Genomic DNA, 24,463 nt, shown 5'->3' with positions numbered 1-24,463 from the left:
TTGTTATATAAATTTAAAAATATCCAAATTATGTCAAGCCTTGACCTAACTTCAGGTTTTCATCAAGTACCTCTTGCAATTAGTTCCAGAAAGTACACTGCTTTCTTATACAATGGGAGATGTTACCAGTATTGTGTAGTGCCTTTCGGATTAAACTCATCAGTCGCCGAATTTATAAGGGCACTAGACTATGTACTTGGCCAAGAAGTTGTGTCAGAATTAACAATTTATGTAGACGATATATTAGTTTCAAATCAAAGTTGGGAGGATCATTTGAAGTTATTGAAAAAGGTGTGTGAGAAACTCAGAAGAGGTGGTATGACATTAAAACTGGAAAAATGTAAATTTGGTGTGTCAGAACTCAAATTTTTAGGTCATGTCATTACTAAGGAAGGGATAAGTGCAGATCCGGAGAAAATAAAATCTATCGTAAACTTTCCATCACCTAGAAACCGGAAACAATTAAAGTCTTTCTACGGACTCTGTGGATTCTATCGAAAATATGTAAATGGACAATGCCTTAATGTAACATGTTTAAGCAATTTACTTAGAAAAAATACTCCATGGAATTGGTCTGAAGAGTGCCAGAAAGCATTTGATAAAATTAAGAATGAACTTTGTAAGAACAGTCTTTTACACAGACCAGATTTTAGTTTGCCATTTTGTCTTCACACTGACAGTAGTGATTATGGACTAGGAGCAGAACTATTTCAGGAGAAAATTGTGAATGAAGAAAATCTTCATTGTACAATTGCATTTGCCAGCAGAATGTTACTTAAACATGAGAGAACGTACACTGTCACAGAAAAAGAATTACTCGCAGTACACTGGGCGTTTACAAAATTTAAAACATACCTGTTAGGACACAAGATAAAAGTCTATTCAGACCACAAAGCTTTAAGTTACTTGCAGGAGTGTAGACTATATCACAGTAGATTAACCAGGTGGGCAATGTTCATGCAACAGTTTGATTACGAAATTGTGTATATTAAGGGATCAGAAAATGTAGTAGCTGATGCTTTATCCAGGTTACCAGTAGGAGGAGATCAGGAAATGTTTGATCAAGAGGAAGAAAAGGAATTTAAAATAAGATACATGAAGGGAATCCAGGATGAAAAGCTCATAAAGACACTTTGCAATAACATCAGGAGGGGACAGAATAACGATCCTAATTGGAAATTGGTTAAGGACTGTTTAGGCAAAAGAGGGTATGATAAACTTGACAAGTACTATAAGGTCTTTAAGGGAACACTCTTTAGAAGAACAGATGTGGACTCTGACAATTGGAAGCTATGTTGGCCAGAGTGTGAGGCAGACAAATTAATAAAGTACACCCATGAGAGTTATGGTCACTGTGGAATACAGAAATGTGTAAAAAAGTTACAAGAAAATATCTACTTTTATAACATGGTAAAGAAGGTTAGGAACGAAATATCAACATGTGACAAATGTCAAAGAGTAAAAGTAAGCAACAGAACATGTCAGGGAGAAATGCAGAACATCATTCCAGATAAACCATTAGATTTAGTAGCTGTAGACTTTTATGGACCTTTACCTAAAAGCAAAGGTGGCCATTGTTTTATATTCGTCATGGTTGATGTATTTTCCAAACTAATTAAACTTTATTCTGTGCGAAAAGCTACAAGTAAAGAGATCATTGCAAAAATTGAGAGAGATTACTTCAAGAGTGTAGGGAAACCTAAAGCTATACTATCGGATAATGGTTCACAATTTGTTTCAAAAAACTGGAAAGCATTCATGGAAAAAACTAACACAAAACATATCTTGATATCCGTGTACAACCCATCTTCAAACCCAGCAGAAAGGTACATGAGAGAAATAGGGAGACTTTGTAGGACGTATTGTAGTCACAAACACCCTAGTTGGTCCGACCATGTAAACAACTTCGAGGATATCATGAACAGCTTGCAGCATAGCTCTACTGGGTTTTCACCATATGAAATTATGTTTCACCTCAGACCAGCAAATCTTATTTCTGAATTAATAGACTTTCCACAATGTAGCTTAATATCAATGAAAGAACGTGAAGAGATTGTAAAGAAAACCATGAAGAAACTAGGTGAAGCTAGGAAAAACAGACATAATAGAAAAATAAAGGCTACCACATTCAGAGTAGGTGACCATGTCTTAGTGAAATCCCACGAACGATCTAAGTTGCTAACAGCGGAACTCAAGAAGTTCTTTGACATTTACATTGGGCCATTTGAGATTATTGAGAACCCCCATCCAAATGCGTACCGATTAGTATATCCCAAGTCGAGAAAGCTGTTTGGTCTTAGGAATGTTGTTTCTTTGAAGCCTTATATTGAGAAAAGAGCAAACTGAGCCTACAAACATGCCTTTATCTGGAAAGAATTTTACTGGAAGTAAAAAAAAAAAAAAAAAAAAAAAAAATTTGCAGTCACCATACTATGCCATGTAACACATCTCATGTCATGCGAAACGATGTTGTATCTAGACTGGTTGTCACATAATTCTATTATAAGATTAGATTTCATGATTCCTATGTGTTTTTTTAAGTAATTTTACAGTATTTAATGAATTGCAAAATGTGTAAACTTGATAAATAAGGGATTTTATTTTACTGATGATGCTAGGAGACAAGACACGTCACCCACCCTCACAGTTTGAGAATAGCAAATCTCATAAATTTTGAAATCTTGTTCATTCACTTAAATAGACCATAATGCGTAAAAAAATTGTATAGTTAATAGAATATATTTTCTTGTATATGCAAGTGTGCTTTTGTTTTACATCATGCTCACCATAACTGTTTTTATTCAGCTCTGTGTATAACCCCATAAAGATACTTTGTTGGCTTATTTTGCCTCTTACTTTTGATATCACATAATTTACAAGGCTCATGAGAGAATAGTGTTGTTGAATTGAAATACTTTTGCAACCTCACTGATAATATAGGAGTTAGTACTATGTTTGTTCTACTATGAGAAAATGTTTTAACTTTAGTATTATTTTATAGTAAATTTCTGGGCAACAAATCGACATATGTATTTATGTAATCTATGTTGTGAGACAAAGTAGGAAGTCAATGGTTGATGAAAGAATAAACAGTTTACTACAGTTGTGATAAAAAGTTGTATACAAGACAATGATGCAATTTCTGTATCGGACTGACAAGTGGACCAGGGTACACTTGTAAGTCCTGGTGGGCTATTGTAATGTAATTAAATGTCGGAGATAAAGTTTATCTCATGTGAAAAGTACGATGCCCACACTAAAGAGTTAAGATAACTTCATTATGTTGCCATACAATGTATTTAATTTATTTATTTATGAATATTTTCTTTTATGATAAATAATGGATTTGTTTGAGATGATAAATGTTGTATATTTATATGTATTTATTTATATGTGTCTTTGGAGTGTATTAAGGTCAGAAGACCAAAGAATCTGGAATGCAGGAATGTCTGCAACTTCCGGGCACATGTTGGCTTGCACGCCACTTCTTTGTCGGTATTGGAGGGAGATGGACGTGTTTAAGTGACCAGTACAGTGTAATGCATTTTTAGGGTATCAATGTTCGAAGTGAAAATATTGTAGCTACTAAACAAAGAGTACGAATAAATATTATTTTAGCCGAAAGTAATTCGAATCCGGTAGTGTTTATTTCAAACAAGAAGAAAACCCAGGCCATGCTTGTTAGAGTAATGTTTTGCAGACAAAACCCCTAGACAAACGAGATCTGCAGTGTGTAATCTTTCAGCAGCTACTAATAAATAAGCCTTGCTGAAATTGTGCTGGAACTACTCGTATTATTATCAATTACATACACGTGGTGCGAATGTGGTCCTACCACAATATACCGCGAAAGATTCCACATCATTCAGTTATCAAGATACGAGATAGGTAACAACCAGTACAATACGCAAGAAATTATGAACTAGCCCTGACAACAATCAATGCTCTGCTTGAAAATTGACAGTTTTGTGAAACACAGGAAGATATAATATTAAATTCTATAAACTTAACAAGCTTCTGTTGCATTTGAACAGGTTTGCCTAAAATTTCTCATACATCTATGGCTACCCTTTACAGATATTTAGATTGCTTTTTATGTAAAAATAATATTCAAAGGTGAAAATCTTGTCCTAAAAAACCATTACTTGATACTGAACGCAAGACAATATTTTATTGATTACGAGACACTATGATAATTTACCAGCTGGGTTGCAAATGGAAAATTTAGTCACTGTTCGCATATTATAATACAGGGGAAATACATTTAAGTTAATGCGAGACATGTTTCTTAAGTAAGGTCTGTTTGAACTTGAGTACACAAAGGTCATTTCAAAAAAGAAAATTTATTTTCAGAAAGTACATACGTCACTCTATTTTTCGACATAGCTGTCAAGTTTGTTCAAACAAATATCATACCTCTCAATCAATTTTAAAATACCCTCTTCATAAAAACTTGCCACGTGCTCCGATAACAGAGTGTTCACTGCCGTTTTCACATGTCGTCGTCATTGTAACGGCTGCCACTGAGGTATCGTTTGAGGTGGAGGAACAGATGGTAATCGCTTGGTCCAAGATCAGGACTGTAGGGTGGGTAGTCTAAAACTTCCCAGCCAAAACTGTCCAATAAATGGCGGGTCTGACCTGCAGTGCGAGGTCTTGCATTGTCATGGAGAAGGACAATTCCCTTTGTCAACATGCCATGTCTTTTGTTTTGAATCGCTCTGCGTGTCCTTTGTCAACATGCCATGTCTTTTGTTTTGAATCGCTCTGCGTGGTTTTCTCAGGGTTTTGCAGTATGCTTCTGCATTGATAGTGGTTCCTCATCGCATGAAGTCGACCAACAAAACACCATGCCTATCCCAAAACACCTACACCATGATTTTGTGCTGGGACAGAGCCTGTTTGGCCTTCACCTTTACAGGCAAGTGTATGTGTTTCCATTCCATGCTCTGTTGCTTCGATTCGGGTGTGATATGCGAAACCCGTGTTTCGTCTCCAGTTACAATCTGACTCAAGAAGTCGTCATCTTCTTCATGATAACGAGTCAAGAACTTTATCCCACACTCAAATCTTAGGTTTTTGTGGTCCTCTGTTAGGAGTTTCAGGACCTAATGGGAGCACAGTTTCCTAAACTTCAGGTGTTCAGAAACAATGTTGTAAAGCACTGATCTCGACATGTCAGGAAATTCTTTTGAGAGACCTGTTATTGTGAAGCGCCTGTTCTCACGAATCCGCGCTTCGATGAAGCCACCAAATCGTTTGTAATCAAAGAAGGGTGACCAGAGTGGTCCTCATCATGGACGTTGTCACGGCTATCTTTGAATTCTCGTACCCACATACGCATTTTGCTTTCACTCACAACAGTACACCGTACACTTCGCAAATCTGTTGGTGAATTTCTGCAGCAGACAGGTTCCTTGCCGACAAAAACCGTATCACTGAAGTGAACCTCACATGCGGCAGGTGAGTTGAGAGTCTTAAAACATTTTGAAAGCACAGAACAGAACCGTACAGGTTAGCTACAGAGATGAAACTGAGCACAGTTGTTCCCAAGGCATGCCGCCGGTACACGACACACGCACTCGTTGCAGTATGTGCGCGAACTACTAGTGTCTACAACAAAACGGACCTTACTTAAAAAAACACGCCTCGTAGGAAGTTTTAATCAGCTTTAGAACACGTTGATGACTGTTGCGTGAAATGAGAAAGAAAATTAATCCAAAATTAAATTCCTAACAAATGAAATAAATCACATTAAACTGACTGCAATTGTTGTTACAAGAATAAATCACAGTGGAAAGCCCCTTTGGAAGATATTATCTTCAAGATGAGTGGAAGTTCAAGAACTAGACTGAATGGTGATTGTGGTCTTTGATTAATGTGTTAGGTGCTGTTGTTACATATGACCTGCATCCGTGGTTCACTATTGCTCAAGCACAGCATTACAGAATGTTGGCGGGGGGACAGTGACACCAGCTTGGCTGAGAACTATGGTTAATGCTGGGATGGGAGTAGCAAGTGGGCAGCAAATTTTCTCATGCAGCCAAGCATGGTAATGTATACTATATACTTTTGCTTTTTTATGAACATCGACCGTGTGTGAACCGCAGTTTTTCTGAAATCATTTGTACCCGGAGTCAAATTGGCTTTAAAATTGAACAAATACTCAACAACAGCATAAATTTCTGCAGAAGGTGCTAAAAGTTTAGCTTTGTACCAGCGATGTACTCACGTCTTTTGTGCAGAAATTTTGCTGAATCTCACCATGAGGTAGGATAGAAATGAATGGTGTTTGTCAGGTGCTGGTTCCACACACCCAGTGAGAGAGCAGCAGTCAGTTTGAGAGTAAGAGACATTGCGACATTCTCAAGTCAGTATAGAAGCAAAACCCACTGTGTGTTCAAGGGGGAGGGAGGGGGGGGGGGGGGGGGGGGCAAGTTGTGTTCTCAGTTCCCTCTGTAACCTCAGAAATCCCAGCATATTCGGAAGAAACAGCCAAATATTGTGACAGCAAAGTCGTTACTTTCATAACTGTCCTGTTGGGATGACTACGATGATGATTAAAAGTAATGATACCCCAGACAACAGGCTAAGTGCACAAGAAAGGCAGTGTAGATAAAATTTGTGTAAATAATTTGTTTTTTTTTTTCTATTTATCCTTGTATTATCAAAATGTAAACAATCAATAAATGGCACAAGTTTAGGATAGATGGTGTGTTAACTTTTCAAGCAGATACTTTGCATCGATAAAAGTTGTAATTTTGATTAGTCAGAATATGTTAAAAAATAATTTTTTCATGGGGAGCCTCTTTAAAAAGGGGCAGGGGGGGTTGTCTTATATTCAGGGTCATCTTATACTCAGATAAATACAGTATTCTAAATGAACAAACAAACTTAAGAAACAAGAATTTTATTGAAAATTTTACAAATTCTTCTTAAAAGAAATTGAGCAGAGATGAAATAATCTGAGAATGAAGTCTTTCGCAATGGCAGTGATACGTTAAACATTCTTGGTTTTCTTGCCGCATCAATTATTGTTGCGCTATATGCAGTAAAATAGGAAGAGTCCTGTGTAGACAGGGTATAAGGCCGACTTTTTGTCGTCCTAAGAAAATTACGGAGATGATGTGCCCTGTTAAGGACAGCCTCAGCCTCAGGGTCCCTGGAATTTATAATATCCCCTGTGAATGTGGAAGCAAATATATAGGTCAGACCATTCATATCAGTTCCGACTGTTGTGCAGAACGCCAATGGCATATTAAGAATAGAGAACTATAGAAATCGCCAATTGCGGAGCACAGCCTCACTAACAAACATAAAATACAGTTTGATGGTGCATGGAACGAGTGCTTGATGCAGAGAAGCAGCAGAGACATTCCTTGCAGTGTTTATGTTCCCATGGAAGTGGTGGCACCACCAACGCAGACATTGACACCATCTGCAACAGCAGTATGTAATGACCAACCAATCAGAAGCCTTCCCAGGGCTATATGAGGCCACCACAGCAGCAGTGAACAGTCAGTTGCTCCTGATGATGACAATGGAGGCTACGGTTAAAAGCTCAAGATTTTATCCCGAATTGATGTGGCAAGAAAATCGAGTGTGTTTTACATACATGAAATAATCGGCTACAATACACTCAACAGAATGTATACAAATTATATTTTATATAGTTTGTTTTTATACTAATTATATCTTATTACTATTAATAAGTGGAACAAAAAAGTATTTAAATAAAACAGTTACATATGTGACTCAAGTCAAAGGAAACAGTATGCATGAACCTAGAATACAGACATCTTTGATATCAAAGTACATTGCTGACCGTGTAAAGTATGCTGTCTTATCTGTATCATATCACAATGATAATGTGCTAAAAAACAGTTAAACGTTTAAGTAAAATTTCCACAAAAACCTACGGAAATTGGCTGGGGGCACAATTAAAAATTATACATAAGTGCGGGCAACACAAAAAGAAATTGTGTACATGTCTCGTAGCATATAGTCTTGTGTTTTGTATGTCCCATTGTATATCTTCTGTAGGACTGCTGAAGACGGGCATGTAGATTGATAGACCCAACACCAATAATCTGGCCAAATACAAAAACTTTTAATCATCTGCATCTTCACATTTTAGAATTTTTATTCTAAAAGAAAATATAGAACATTGTACTTTAGGCTACATTATGTATTTTTTCAAAATTTGCCAAGCTATACAGGAATAATCTGTAATGCAGATATCTGTAGCTTGCTATAATTTTGTCTGTTGGGTGTTCCTTTTGATACCATTAATTATTTTGTTAATCCTGTAAAAGTACATGTAGTACACTTACCTATAGCTGTTTTTCTTTACTCCATTTAAGGGAATATGGCCTACCACTTTTGTACTCCCCTGGTATCCAGTGGTAGCCCATTGCACTGGCAGTAGTTTCTGTTTGTCATGAAATATAGCTTTTAGGGTTATGAAAAGTATACAAATCACCAAATAATGTCATTTTAAAGGTCATAGGGAAGTATGCTTACCACCAAAGTAGCTCTTCCACAAAACCTGGCAGTATACTTATCACAAAATTTACATTTCTTTTTGGACTTTCAGAAGAATATTTACCACCAACTTAGTTGCTTTACAGCATTTGTGGGAATATGTCTTTTTGATCTCTGCATGTGCCTGAGACTATACCAGGTGTGTAAAAATTGCTTCAACAATCATTTTTTGTTTGTAGATCTGACAATAATTTTCTGTTTGTTGTGAGATGACTGCTGTTGTCAGTTGTGGAGTCAGAACAAATTACTTTGTTTCTAAAGCACGTATTATTGTGTCTTGTGTAAATTCATTTCTTTATTGTGGCAATGTTAGGAAAAGGATAGATTGCTACTCACCATATAGTGAAGATGTTAAGTCGCAGTCAAGTGTAACTAAAAGACCGCCAAACAAGTAAACTTTTGACCAAAAACGTCACTACTTTCGTGGGCTGCTGAGGCCTTGCTTTTGTGAATGTGTGTGTGTGTGTGTGTGTGTGTGTGTGTGTGTTGTCTGCTTTAGAAGAAAGCCTTTTGGCCAAAAGCTTACTTGTTTAGCAGTCTTTTTGTTGTGCCTGTCTGCGACTCAACACCTCTATTATACGGTGAGTAGTTACCTATCCTTTTCGTAATATTGTCATTATTCCATGTTAGATTTTTCTTTAATCTGTGATAAACAAAGTTTCTTTGATTGTTTTCACCTTGTGGTAAGTACAGTATAAAAACTCAAAATGCAATGTGGTGATTTCCTCTTTGCTTCCCCGCCATATATAATGGCAACACACGTACCACAATAGTTTAACAGCTCGCAAAAGAACTGTGAAAGACATACATTGTACCATAGTTATCAGAGCTAATCACAAAAATAAAATCATCAGTAAACAACAATCACAAATTTGGTAAGATACGAAAAAAATTAACTTCACAGCATCGCTACAGAAAATGTGCCAACAAAGGGGTTATGTTGCTCTGTTACATTGAAAGAAAAGGTTTGCCACAGTTAAAGGGACATACTTACTGTTCTTTTAATTTTGTAAAAGACACTTTATTTTCTGTTTCCTCATTTATTAAGCAAGATGCTGTTCATACAGGGAAGTTACCCGGTCGGCCCGTCGCAGCCGATTGCAGCACCTGTGGCGCCTCCCCACCCAGCTGTTGCCCCCGCTGTGCCAGTCGCTCCCATAGCCGCTCCTGCACCTGTGGCAGCTCCGGCACCAGCTCAGCCGTATGTACCGCCACAGCCCGTGCCACCCGGATCTGGAACATTCAACTTCGTCCCGCCACCAAAGTCTAAAGCCCAGACAAAGCGCGAGAGGCAACTTGCGGAGTTCCAGTTTGTCCGACCTGCCATCAAACCAACTGTTGTGAGTAATTTGTTTATTGCTTGTATATGTTTTTGTATGTGTGGTAGCAAAACCCGAATAACTGCACACAGTGCAAATCTAGATGAGTAGCACAATATACGAAAAAAGATAGAAACGTAATTAAAGAACTAACAGCAGAACTAGGATTAATACCTCTGAATAAAAAAAAGAAGAAAAAAACAATAGATGAATACAAAAGGAAATGGGAAAACCTCATCAGTGGGATGGAGGATGACAGACTGCTAAAAGCACTGTACAAATACCAACCAACAGGATGAAAAACATAAGGGGCCCCAAAAGCAGGTGGAAGAACTTGGACTGAGTGATAACAGCTAAAAGCCTAATATATTCAGATGATGATGATGATGATGATGATGATGATGATGATAAACTAGATAGGATACTGACCCTGATACTCTTTTAGAAGATATGAGGGTGGCTTGGTAAATATGGTAAATTTCCATGAAGATGGTGGCAATGCTTCTGAAAAACCTTGAAAATCTCAAATTCTCTGGGAATTTCATTTTACCTGGAAAAATTAGGAAATTTGAGGAATTTCATAGAATCTTGGGGAATTCTGCATTATTAACCTAGCATTAAAATTGAATTTTATCGAGTATTATAAATAAAAAAACTTTAAAATACATAATATTTAAAGTTGTGTTAATTTTATAAATATTAGTGGCCATACTGATGGAAAAAAGGAACATTTTTGTTGCGTCATCATAGCTCGGAAGTTTGCTTGTTTCAAGTAGCATAACATTTTAATTTGAAGGGTTGGAGTATTGCAGAAAACAGAATTGGGTGAAGTTCAAGCAGACTCTACACTGTCATTGAAGACCATTTACTTTTGGATTAATGAATTTAAATGTGCTTGAACAAGTACAGAAGATGAAGTGCATTCCAGTTGTCTTATTGGGATCGCAACAATGGAAGCCATTGACAAAATCTGTGGGATGGTAATGCAAGGCTGCTGAAAAAAAAAAAAATACATAAAATTGCTGAGACTGTAGGCATCTCAACTGAGTGAGTGAGTGCATAATATCCTGCATGGAGAATTGGCTGTGGGGAAGCTGTGTGTGATGTAGGTGATGGGATTGTTCAGTCAACCAAAAGTGCATCCAGCAAAACGAACCAGTGAGCCTACACTTCAAAGATTCAGCAGACAAACTGATTATCAATAATATAGACAAATGTGAGTTACTAGCAAAATACTTCAAAAATCATCTAAATTGTGAGGAACCAACACAACAACTAATTTTCAAACAGCATCAAATGGAAACCTACCTTCAGAACCACCGCCACAGCATCAAATTGAATGATACGTAGGCCAGCTGGAAAACAACAGAGTGCCAGCTGAAAATGAGACGTTAGCTGAGATGTGGAAATGGGGAGGGAAGTCGGCAGCTAAAACCATTTATGAGATTGTTGAAGATTGCTGGGAGAAAGAAAAAATGCCGGACAACTGGAACCAAGCTGTAATATATCCTCTACATGAGGAGGGCGACAGGATGGACACCAACAATTACCAAGGCGTATACCTACTTCGAGTGACCAAAAAAATTGTATCCAAAGCTCTACTGAATAAGATGGAAGATAATAGTCAGAATGCGCAATTGGTGAGTTCCAAGCAGGGTTCAGAAAAAATGGATTTTGCCAAGAGCAAATTTTTAACTTCAAAATAATCCTCAGGATCAGAAAAATGTGGAATCTTGCAACATTTGTTGCATTCATGGATTTCAAAAAAAGCATATGATTCTGTGGATGGACCGACAGAAAGACAGTAAATATTCCTAACACTGGAAGATGTAATTATCAACAGAACCACCAGACAGCTAGTCAAACACACAATCGCAGACGCAAATTCAAAAGTGAAATTCCTGGGAGACGTTTCTGAACCCTTCAGAATTAAAACAGGTGTTTGGCAGAGCAATGGGCTCTTACCGGTTCTCTTCAGTGTGGTCTTAGACGTGGTCATAAGAAGGTGGGATAAAGAACGAAAAGAGAAACACATCAAGGGAATTAGTCTAGGACAAGAGTAGCAAGATTTGAGGTGAAATGTCTCACTTCGACGATAGTGCAATAACAGGGTGGCAATCCTTCTGGAAAACCTGAAATTCTCTGGGAATTATATTTTACCTGGAAAAATCAGGGAAAACTCAGGAAATGTCAGGAATTTCATAAAATCTCAGGGAATTCTGTGTTTTTAATCTAACATTGGAATTTGGTTTTATTGAGTTTTAATTAAAATCACAAATTTTAAAATACTTAATATTTCAAAGTGTGTTAATTATGTTAATATTATTCCACATAAATTTTCAATGTTAAAAAACTGTGGTCAAACTACTGCTCATGGATATACTTCAGTCTAGAGGAAAAAAAAGTCGTTATTGTGAGGTCACCCCTTTCCCTCTCACTGCTAATCTGAAACATCTTATGACATCATCTTGCACCCCATACATAAAATCACAGGGAAATTTCTTCCCAATTTTGAGTAGCCATCCTGAATAATTTCTAATGACTAAAACAGATGTAAAGGTAATGATAGAAACACTTCCCGCTGTTGCAGCTGAAACCACATTACTAATATTGTCTGTGAAAATGGCATACATTGCACTGAAACACAGAAAAATAGAGAAAAATATATTCAAACACAACACTGAAGCATCACAAGAGTTGATAAGTTTAAGTATTTGGGAGAATAGATACAATCAAATGGTTTAGGTAACACCACAAGTAAAGAAAAATGGAGAAAATGGATTTAGCGTACAAACTTGCCAAAGTCTGATATAATAAAAGATCGGATTTTTCCAGGCAAAAATTAAATCCTACACAGCAGTAATTAATTAGGAAGTATTTTATGGATCTGAACATCCAACACTAAATGAAAGAAGTGAATGGCAAGAACTGGGAAAGAAAGAAAGGAAAATTCTTGGAAAAATTGTAGAACCTGAAAACAACAAAAGTGACAACTGGACAAAGAGGAGAAATGAAGATCGAGATGGTCTACTTTGCTCTTGGTGACAGTTTTGCAGTGGCCATTCATCGTGGTGGGCATATGGATGGTAGTAATACCAATATAAAAAGCTGTGTAGTGATTGCAGCAGACTTGGTAAATAACATATGGCTGCTTTCACAGGTGTCCTGGCCCCTGATGGGGTAGGATAAAATTGTGACAGGATTGGAATTAGAAATTCTGGATGGGTAGATTGGGCAGGTTTTGCACCTGGATCTTCCACAGTGATGTAATCCTTATGGCAAGGGGTTGGGATTAGGAGTGGCATAGGGGTGGACTAGGATGTCGTGGAGGTTGGGTGGGCACCACTTTAGGAGGGGTGGCAAGTATCTCGAGTAGGATATCCCTCATTTCATGGCATGATGACAGGTAATCAAAGCCCTGGCGAAGGATGTGATTCAGTTGTACCTGCAAAGGATGTGATTCAGTTGTACCAGTCCAGGGTGGTAAGGAGTTTCCACTGTCTGTAGATAAGTTCAGTGATACATGTTTAGTCTTGGGGTCTGTAGTAGTTGGTTGTTCCTTGGTTTAAAATAATAACTGTTATAAACTGTGTGGGTACATCACTTTATCAATACTACTATCTTAGCGTAGCATGAATACCCGACGTTAATGGTGAACTCGACATGTTTGGAATACGTAGCCTGTTCGGAAGCAACCTTGCTGCGACATTTCAACCGCCTGATTTACGTGAAACAACCAGCTGCAGTGCATTGCATGTTTCTTACGGATCTTGTTGTCATATCTCTATGAGGGACACACCACCTACGATCGAGCCACCTATTATAGGTGCAATAATCAGCAGAGTCTGGATTAAACCCGTACCATTCTGGAAGTAAATCCCTATATTATGATTCTCGCAGTTAGCCAGTTTGTGTTGGTGCAGGTGACAGGGGATGAGGCTAGGTACAGCTACCTTGTCACAGCACTAAACAAGGGCATAGCTATGGAGGTGCAAGACATTATGGTTGTGCTGCCGAGCTTCGATCGGTGTGTGGCGATTAAGGGTGCTCTGATCACCCACCTGATGCAGCTTGAGGTGAAAAGGCGTACCGACGACATGGGAGAGTGCACACCCTGGTAGTTGCTTCATTGCCTGTGGATTCTTGTGAGCAATGCTGTCAGTGATGATATATATTACGGAACATCTGGCTGTCACAACTACCACCTGAAGCGCAGGAAATATTAACGGTGTGCGCCAGTGATTTTAGATGCACTCACTCGAACTGCATTTCAGAGATATATCCTATCACAAATGCTGCAATTGTATGCCCACAGGTGGATAGCACCTGTGTAGTGCCCCTCATATCTATATCAGTGCAAATCGATAAGTTATGCCCCAAGTCACCAATTTGCAAACATTGTGCCCTGTTGGTACCAGAAGTTTGGTTTGGAAGCATGGAAATGAAACACAGTATGTGATATGGGGACTGCTACGGTGAGTCAGTGACAACAGCGTCTAGCTTATTGAATGGCAGCTTTCGCTTTATTCGTCATAAAGCGATACATGAAACAGCAGTTTTTGTTAGATGCGGGAGCAGAGGTGTCAGTGTGTCCAGCTGCTTTTCTGCCATGCCGCAGCTGCAGTGACCACCACCTTTTCTCCGCCGACAATTCTTTGATGTAATGTATGGTTTTGTGAGACGTGTTTCTCTTTCTAGATCTAAGGCATAAGTTGGAGTGGCAGATGCGAGCCACCCTTGTCTGGAGGCCAATTTCTTGTCATTTTATGGTGTTTTACCAACCCCAACACTCCTACCAGTTTAACCAACTATGGAAGACTGTGCTGTGTCACTGGTATTACTGTACGAACCACAACATACCACATTGTACTATATACTCCCTACCCCAGGACCTTCAATCCATTCATGGCCTCATCAATTACTACCTGAAAAGCTTACGGTAGTAAAAAAAGAGTTTTTGTCCATGGTTGCATAAGGAATTTGTCGACCCTAAAGCAGTATCTGGGGCGAGCTGTTACAGGTTGTACCAAAGAAGAACAATGGTTGATGTCTGTGCAGTGGCTACCAACAACTCAATGTGAGCACAATCCAAATGGGTATCCAATTCCACACATTGAGGACTTTGCACACAACGTATATGGCAAATACATCTTTTGTGTGTGCATATCATCAGATACTTGTCATGCCCGAAGATATAGACAAAACTGCCATTACTACTCTGTTCGGTTTCTTTGGGTTTATGGGAGTGCCCTTCGGACTATGCACCACCACAAACGTTCCAACGTTTCATGGAGGTATACTGTCGATATTTTGGTGATGTTTGTTTCAGAATCGGAACATGTGGAGCATTTCTGCCAAATCTTCAACCAACTTTGTTCGCAGGGACTTATTATTAACCTTTTGAAGTGAGAGTTTGAAATGAAAGAAGTGCAATTCCCCAGATACACTTTTGGTGACAAAGGAATCTGGATGTCACAAGAGGGTGTGGGAGCCATACTCGAATATCCATGGCCAGACACGGTCTGGGAACTGCTACTGTTTCTTGGCATTATAAATTTCTACAACCATTTCGTATGTAATCCCGCACAATTGATGACTCCGTTAAATGACTTGTTTATAGGTGATCCACAACCGAAGAATTAAATTGTGTGGACCATGAAGACAGAAGCAGCTTTAGTGGAAGTGAGAACCGTCGTCACTGAAACTATGATGTTAGCACATCTGGCCACTCGGGGCCCCCCTCACTTTTATGCAGCAACAGCGATAGACACCATGCTACAGCAATGAATAGAGCTGTGTTGGCAGCCTCATGCAGTTTTCAACCAAAAGCTATCACCAGCACAACCAGGCTGTACATACGATTGCATGTTTTATGCGCCATATGCTCAAAGGGCAGCAGTTTACTTTGATCATCGACCTCAAACAGCTGTCATTTGCTTTTCATCACAAGACAGACAGATTATTGCCACAACAGCTATGCCATCTACTTAATCTCAGCCAATTTATGATGTATGTTGTCCACATTCAAGGTTAGTTGAAAATTCCAATGAACACACTTGCTTCAAAATGCTCACGACAGCAATCAATTACGAATCCACAGTGAGGTCACAAAAGATTGATCCAGAGCTACACACAGTACTGAAGCAAACAACCAGCCTGTGCCTGCAGTAACATCGGTTAACATACAGATGTATTGTGATGTTTCAGTCGCAAAGATGTGACTGTTTGCTCACTTGCAGCTTCAACATGAAGCTATGGTGTCACTGCATAACTTCGCGTGTCCAAGGGTCTACGCATGGTGAATCTTGTGAAGCACGCTTTCATGTGATCAGGTGTGGATAAGGATTGCAAACTGTTTGTGTGACAGTACATTGCTTGGCAGAGGAATAAAACAATCTGACATGTCAAAGCACCACTAGGCACATTTATACCTCCACACCAGTAGGCACATTTATACCTCCATTCAACAATTCGAGCACCTCCATTTAGACCTAGTGGGATCATTACCACCATATGAAGGTTTCACTTACTGTCTCACAGCCATGGACCCTAATCCATGTTGGCCAGAAGCCTTCCCTATGAATAATATAACTGCTGAAAAAGTGACAGCCATATTCTTTCAAAGATATGTTACCTGTTTCAGCATACCTCTTCCTGTCACCACAGGTAACGGCCACCAGTTTGAGTTGTTATTTGTTTAAAACACCATTCTGTTGGGTGTGAAGCTGGTAAGCTGCACTGCAGCTTACCATGCTGCAGCTAACAGGCTTAATGGAATGACTGCACCAGCAATTAAAAGCAGCATTAAACTGTCGCGAGTCACCTCATTGGATGGAAACATTACCCATGTGCTTGTGAGCCTCCATGCACCCTTTAAAGAAGATGTCAAGGCTACAGCAGCTGATCTCTTATATGGGCAAACAATACAACGACCAAGTGAATTCCTGGAGAATACACCTAATTGACTATATTGATGCATCAAATGTCATCTCCAAGTTATGGGCGCAAATCTTGCATGTCCGCCCTGTAGCATCATGTGCCAAATAAGTCGTCATCATCTTGTTTTCAGGGACATTAATGGAACGTAGTCAGATAAACCAAGTGATGCTAAGGGAAGTAGTTTCGGAAATGTGGCACTTAAAGTACTCATAGTATACGAGTTTCGCTGTTTGGATAGGAAAATAACCGATGATGGCCGAAATAGAGAGGATATAAAATGTAGACTGGCAATGGCAAGAAAAGCATTTTTGAAGAAGATAAATGTGTTAACATCAGATACAGAGTCAAGTGTTAGGAAGTCTTTTCTGAAGGTCTTTGTGTGAAGTGTAGCCATTTGTGGAAGTGAAACATGGAGCATAAACAGTTTAGACAAGAAGAGAATTGATGCTTAAGAAATGTGGTGTTAGCAGAAGAATGCTGAAGATTAATGGCTAGATCATGTAACTAATATGCAGATACTGAACAGAATTGGGGAGACAAGAAATTTGTGGCACAACTGAAAGAAGGGATTGGCTAATGGGACACATTCTGAGACGTCAAGGGATCGCCAGTTTAGTATTGGAGGTAAGTGTGGGGATAAAAATTGTAAAGGGAGACCAAGAAATGAATACAGTCAGCAGATTCAGAAGGATCTGGGTTGCCATAGTTACTCAGAGATGAAGAGACTCTCATGGAATATAGTAGCATGGGGAGATGCATCAAACCAATCTTCAGACTGAAGATCACAACAACAGCAGCAATATGTGACGAAGTCCTTATTTGGCACGACACAGTACACAAACCACTCGTATGACGGACTTTACAAAATCCTCAACAGGGATGAAAAGATGTTAAAGGTCAGCATTATGAATGTTGGCTGCACGGTCTCTGTGGTTTGCCTGAAATCCACATTTTGCAGCTCATCCATTGCCACAGGCAATGCAGATGCTCCACCTACTTGGAAAACTGAGCACCCACCAACCAGCAAGCAGCCCGTCATGAACCATTCACACCAATCAGCGAATGACAAACTCATGGATACTGCTGCAGACGTGACTCCACCACAACATGCAATGAAAGGCAGTTCACAAAATACTACACTGGGCCCCATAAAGCAAATGATCAAGTGAGTGGAATGCCATGTTGCTCAAATGTCAAATAACGTTGACTCTAGCGGGGAAGTGACGTGGTGATCGGGTATTGAAGTGGTGAATGTAGTGACAGCACACAGTGTTCAAAGTATTTATGTTCAGTGATATATATGTTTACTCTTTGGATTTGTAGTAGTTAGCTGTTCCTTGGTCTTAAATAATAAACGTTGTATGCTATGTCGACACACAGCTTTATCAATGCATTAACACAGATTTCTAATGATCATCAAAGATAAGCAATGTTAGGCCCAGTTTGTACTTGGATTGGTGACCATATGAATACACCAGACATGATTAATAATAGTTAAAATTTCTTCTGCTCATTAGGCTGTATGTCGAAAATTTGAATTAAAAAATGGTCTTGGTTGTAACTTGTTCCTTTATTAACAACACATTTCCTCTTTGTGTGACACCTTCAGATTATCTTAAACCTTTCTTTTGCAACATTTTAAAAGCAATAAAACAGCTGTGTGCGAGACTGAAGCATGCGGAAAGGTTGAGGCAGATCGGTCTGGTTTTTCACGTGCTTCAGTCTAGCACAGAGCCATTTTATTGTTTTTAATGGGTTGTAAAAGAAAAATTTTAAAATAATCTGGAGATGGTCCCATAAAGGCGAAACATGTTGTTAATAAAAGAACAAATTGCAACCTAGACTGTTTTTTAATTCTAATAATAATAATAAATAATTACTGACGCTGTGATTTTGTGTGCAAAGCCAGTATAATGAAGTGCGTAGTTCAAAAACAACAAAATGATAACGTATAAGACAGCTGCATTTTAGATGGCAGCATAAAAGAGCTAGAAGTAAAATATACAAAGATACAATAGGCAGTAAAGTAAATGTTTACCAATAAGCTGCATCCCCTTAAATTGTTATAAATGGTGGATGCCATTTTATGAGGGGGAAGTTTTAAGGTAGACCAGTTTTCCTAAGCCTACCAAGAATTTTCTGGAAAATTAAATTTCATAATAGAGTTTTATCACAAAGTTACTTGTTATTCTGGGAAAGTTATTAATTTCTGGAAACAGGTCAGGGCCATAAAACTATAACAGCACAGTTTTAGCCCGAGTACACATTTTGGTTTGAATATTCTGGAGGATGATAATTTTGAATAAGTGTAACTTTTGAAACACACAGTTTCTGGGAAAGTCAAATGTTCCTTGAAAACTGGAGAATGATGAGGTATGTTGATTGAAAAACAAACCATTTTTGGCAGAGTCGAATTTTGGAGTGCACTCAGTTTACAGGTATCATAAATTATGAATATTACGTTGAGTAAAATGTTTAATTGTGAACTAGTTACACTATTGTTACCAGTAGGCTTTAAATTGTAAGTGTGAATAATAAAGTGTAGTGAAATACAACATGGGTAAGAATTTGGAAACTTTAAGTAGTCAGGGCATATGCAGTATGCGCATAATAGAAAACATGAAAGAGAAAAATTTATTTAAGGGAGTTTATGCACAATGTTTTCCTTGTACTGCTTCAGTTACAATAATGGGTGAACAGATCTATCTTATTTTGTAACTCATGACAGATTGCACCTTAGATGTGTGCTGCTTTCACATTAGCAGTCAAGAGAATGACAGTTCTTACAATGATTCTTTGCTTGTTTATGATCACTTACATTCTTGCTCGCACCCTCTTTGCTCCTCGACATCCAACGCACCACCCAACCGTAACGACCAAAGGACAAACCATCTGCTGTGTGAGTGGAGGTGTTTATTTGCAGGTGCGCCTCGTTAATGTCTGGAGCTGACTTATTTACACTTCATCTGCACAAACGTGAAACAAGAACACGCACATTGGGACATTTTACACTTAACTACATGAACTACATTCTTGTTTAAGAAAAATTGCAACTTACAGCAAACATTGCAAATAGTATGACAGTCGTTACTTAGCTGATGTTAATTTGTTACAGTACTGCGATGGCCTGACTTAAACAAAGAATGGAAATATTAATCACTCGTCTATATAGCATCCATGTTGAAAACTCAACAGCCATGTAAGCAATATAGAAATTGTTGCTAGTTTCAGACAGTGTCCTCCTTCAGAATTAACTGACAGGCAAAGCACACACCCAAACCGACACTGTGCTGGTGCTGCATTCTAAAGATAAACATTGTCCAGAAGCTTTTTGGCAATTTATGAGCCGGTCAGTCACTGAATGTGTGACTATACTGTTACTCCTTCCATTATTAATTATATTAATTCGATCATTTTGTACTTCAAGAAATTTTCATTGTGCTATTGGGTTAACATATTTCTGTCACTTGGATTAAATTACGTTGTTTTGTACTGTTTTCTGTTTCAGGGTCTTGATAAGGTTACCTCCATAGAAACTATATTGTAATGTAATACACCATTCTCAGAATTAGATGTTGCTAGCAGCAGTTCCTTTAAAAGTAGTTGTAGCTGTGGAAATTTTGCTTGAATAAAAATTTCACTGTCAAATTAATTGTAAGCCAGCATAGTATGTGTCTTACTGTTTTTTTTTTTTTTTCATTTTATTCTCTTAAATTTTTCAGTTGACTGAGGTTTATTTTCTTATTTCCCAGGACAAAGGACAGAAGCAGAATCAGGACTACCAAGGTCAGATTATTAATAAATTATTATCTGTACTGTGTAGTATAGGTGGTGGGTTTATTCTTTTGTGAGGGGCATGGAACTGAAAAGTTTGAGTTTACAATATTACTCTATTTGATAAAGCTCAGTTCTGGGTGTTCTGTGAAGTAAACTTTGGTTTCTGGACTAAATATATATACTCTTAGCTGTAGTGTGTTAATTATCATTAACTCTTTCACTGCTATGAATGTGTGTATACATCCTGCTAAGCCGTTCCCCATGTGCTGTGGGCATGAACACACATGCCGCTTGGGTTTTCATACAGTACTATGAACGTATGTGTGTGTCCTGAGCCACTGACCTCTCACGTGAGTTGTTAACAATTGTTATGACGACGATTCATGATACACAAGAATGTGAATGGACGAGCTGTATGTGATTGTCCTTTGAATGTGAAACGCAGTAACTCGAGAATGAAATGAGGTATCATTCTACTCTCAATTTTAAATGAAATTTCAATATCTTATCTACATTTCATTCACTGTAATGTATGAGCTAAAATCATCCATATGCAAAGTTTACATAAATTTCATGCTGTTTCACTTAATTTGATGCCGCACAGTAAAGAAATTCAATTCTTTATCGAGTAAAGATGCTAGACCGTAAGATGTGTAAAAATCAAATTTTTTCACGTAATAGTTTTCGGAAGACGAGATGATCAGCATTTCATATTGGCTGGAACATCATCTTTCGGTGCAGACACTAGCATTTTTCAAGCAGTACAGCTGAAACAATAGACGCTTTAGCACAGAATGCAGAGAGCACATCTGGAGCAGCGAAAGAGTTAATATTTTAATGTGGGTAGGTGAAATCTTTGTTTACGTTCATTATTAAGAACAGGACTTTGGAGCATTGTCACACAAAATATGGAATGATACACTTAATTCATTTTTAGGTCTAATGACGAATAGATGGATACGGTATTTTATTTTGAGTTTTTGGGACACAAGTTTTTCGTATGATCGAAGAATATCAGGAGAAAAGAGAGTTTGTGCAGTAGAGATGGGAGTGATAGTGAATGGAAAAGTCATATGGAGTCTTATTTTGGGATACAGTAAAGACTCCAAATATACATAGTGCAGTGAATCAAATTAAATACGAGCTATTTAAGAGGTGCTAATAATTTATAAGGAGGTGTATCACGTTCAAACTGGAATGGAATGACTGGCAATCCAGACTTTGACAGAGGAAGTGTAGGGGAAAGTTGGGTAGGTTCTTTACTTCAAAGAATAATAATAATAATAATAATAATAATAGGGTAATTTGAGCAGGCTGATTGGTTCTCTTGTTCACAGTTTTCACTGTTTGTTGATCAAAGGACAAAAGTAAACAGATATCTTAGAGTGCGCTTCTGAAGACAAGAAGTGTAGTATTGTCAGGTGTAGGCTGTTTTTTTACAGTAAAGGTAACCGTCATATCATTGCTTATAAAGACAGATTTCACATTCTTAAGTTTCCCGATACTGTACCATAGTGTAAACTGTTAACATTGGTCCAAGTATACAGATTCGGTTGTCAAATATGCAACTGGCTTGAACACGATTTAAGTAATACCCTGTCTTGGGTGGGAAGTGTTAATCAGAGACAAAGGTATTGTCAGAAGTACCTAAGAAAAGTGGAATAGAACCATTCTGGTTCCCAATGTACGTACATGATTTGACGGTTAGGTTGGGCAGCAATCTGAGACTGTTTACTGATGATGACACGGTGCATCAGAAAGTGTTTTCGTTGGGTTATTGTAGAGGGATTCATTATGATTCTGGCAGAATTTCTATCTGGCCAAACAGTAGAGAAATGTAATTTAATGCAGATGAGTAGGAGAAACCTGTGTAATATTCAAATACAATATTAATTGTAGGCTGCTCAACTTAGTCATGTCCTTTAAATCTTCCACATCCCCCGACAGGTGAAACCCATGGAAAACAATGTAACATGTGGCCCCAGTAATGTCTGACTTGATTCTACTTACACGTGTCAAAACAACTAGTCGGTTTGAGGACCAATTAATTGGAGCTTATTATGGGGACGTAAGCAAATAGGAAGGGCTGTACTATAACAACAACAACAGCGAGAGGAGCCCAAATTTGACTTACTAACTGAAATGTATTCTGCATTTAAGATTTACAAACAATTAGGAAAACTAATATGTCGCACTGAAATTGATAGGAAAGAGCGCACTGCTTTTGAATGTCAGATTTTCCGTGTGACCAAGCAAAAAATGTTACAAGTAAGCCAGGGTAGGGTTGTGATGAACTAGGGAGGGAGATATACTAGCATTTAGGAGCAAGAGCGGAGCACAATGATGTGTTACCTAGCCAGTAAGTTGTAGCATCTCGCCATGTTATGCGGACGGCAACATGCAGTTGTCTTCAGATCGTGTGATTGGTGTACTCCATTTACCTCTCATGTATTGGGATTGTTACAGTTGATTTTCAGAGTCTTGACTTCTCCAATAAACTGCATGAGGCCTCAGAATCAGACTTTCCATCACAGCACCTATGATGAGGTCCTTTGTGACGGACACTACATGTCGACTTCTTCGGTACACTGACAGAAGCGAGGCCTATCGGGTCCTGGTTAAAAATTTCTTCCCAGCAAGAAAACAGCAGACTGTCAGGGTAGGCCCTGTTTCCTGTAGCTGCGCTAAACAACTGTTCTTACAAAAAGTTATGTCCCTCTTAAAAGCAAAGTTCTGAGAGAACTCTGCAGATCTGTTAGGTTGCCATTACCTGGCTAGTCCTAACTGCCAACCACTTCTCAGGAGGGCATTTTTGTGTTCCTGTAGTTCTTCAAACCGAGGAAGGAGTCTCTCTGAGGGCCACTGCCACTGTGGTGACCACCAGTGACAGTTTGAAAGGGGTTGCATTAAAGTTAACCTTGCCAAGAATCACTTTGTTACAGAGTGAACGATAATGTAATTTCTGTTTCATCCTCATCTTGGAGACAATTAGAAAATCTGGAGGCAGGGTCTCTTAATTATTTTATGAGGCTGTTCAAAAGAAAAGGTCCAAATTACACTGTGGATATAATTGAAGTCTTTATTCAAAAGTAGTCACCAGAGGCCTGAGCACAACTATACCACTGTTTAGACCCAAAGGAGGATTCTGTTCCCAGAACGCCTGTGGCCGTGGCAAAAGCCGGTTGTCACTATGTCCTTCCCATTGATATGTATTTTTAGTGGATTAAACACGTGGAAGTTGCAGGGTGACATGTCCAGGCTGTAGGGCAGGTGCTGAAGCTGGTTTCACTTGAACTTGACCATTATGCTTTGTGAGACCTCAGAGATGTGTGGCTGTGCATTATCGTGGAACAGAATCACTCCCTCTGTGAGCTGTCCAGCTGTTTGCTGTTGATGGATTTGCATAGGCTACAGTGTGTCTCACAATGCACATCACTATTAACAGTTTTTCCGTGCTCTAGGAATCCAATGAATATCGGAAGTCAGATGCTGAAAAAGATGGTGAGCATTATATTGCCTGCTGAGGGGCACAGATTCAAATTTTTTAGGGCAGGTAACAGTACACACATCCATTGCATGCTGTCCCGCTTTGTCTCTGGCCCAAAGTGACAGTACCAGTTCTCGTCACCAGCGACAATCCGTTCCAGGAGAACGAGGTATTAATGATACCGGAACAGGTGCCGCCCCATATTTAATTGCTTTTGCAGTTTTCTGAGCATCTTTGCAACCCACTCCGCGCGCCTTCCAGTGACCCAACCTGTTGTGTAAAATTGTCCACACCGTTCCAGCACTGGCCCCCACCATCATTGCCAACATTTGCATTGTAACACGCTGATCGCTTCAGGTCGTTTGCCCTGTCTATGAGCTCTGCCGTGATTGGTAGT

The 24,463-nt window shown here is 38.7% G+C and overlaps 1 protein-coding gene across 4 annotated transcripts in view; it reads left to right on the top strand.

Annotated features, from left to right (window-relative positions):
• Positions 1-24,463, top strand: part of LOC126424945 (uncharacterized) — a 176,956-nt gene that overhangs the window by 104,161 nt on the left and 48,332 nt on the right. For all 4 annotated transcript variants that reach the window (XM_050087801.1, XM_050087802.1, XM_050087799.1 and 1 more), the window contains 2 exons: positions 9,612-9,884; positions 20,555-20,588. In XM_050087801.1, coding sequence (XP_049943758.1) covers positions 9,612-9,884; positions 20,555-20,588 — 307 coding nt within the window. The remainder of the gene's footprint in view (positions 1-9,611; positions 9,885-20,554; positions 20,589-24,463) is intronic.

Source organism: Schistocerca serialis, chromosome 10, assembly GCF_023864345.2.
Source record: "Schistocerca serialis cubense isolate TAMUIC-IGC-003099 chromosome 10, iqSchSeri2.2, whole genome shotgun sequence".
NCBI lineage: Eukaryota > Metazoa > Arthropoda > Insecta > Orthoptera > Acrididae > Schistocerca > Schistocerca serialis.
Note: the sequence above shows the minus strand (reverse complement) of the source record. Positions and strands in the feature narration are given on the sequence as shown.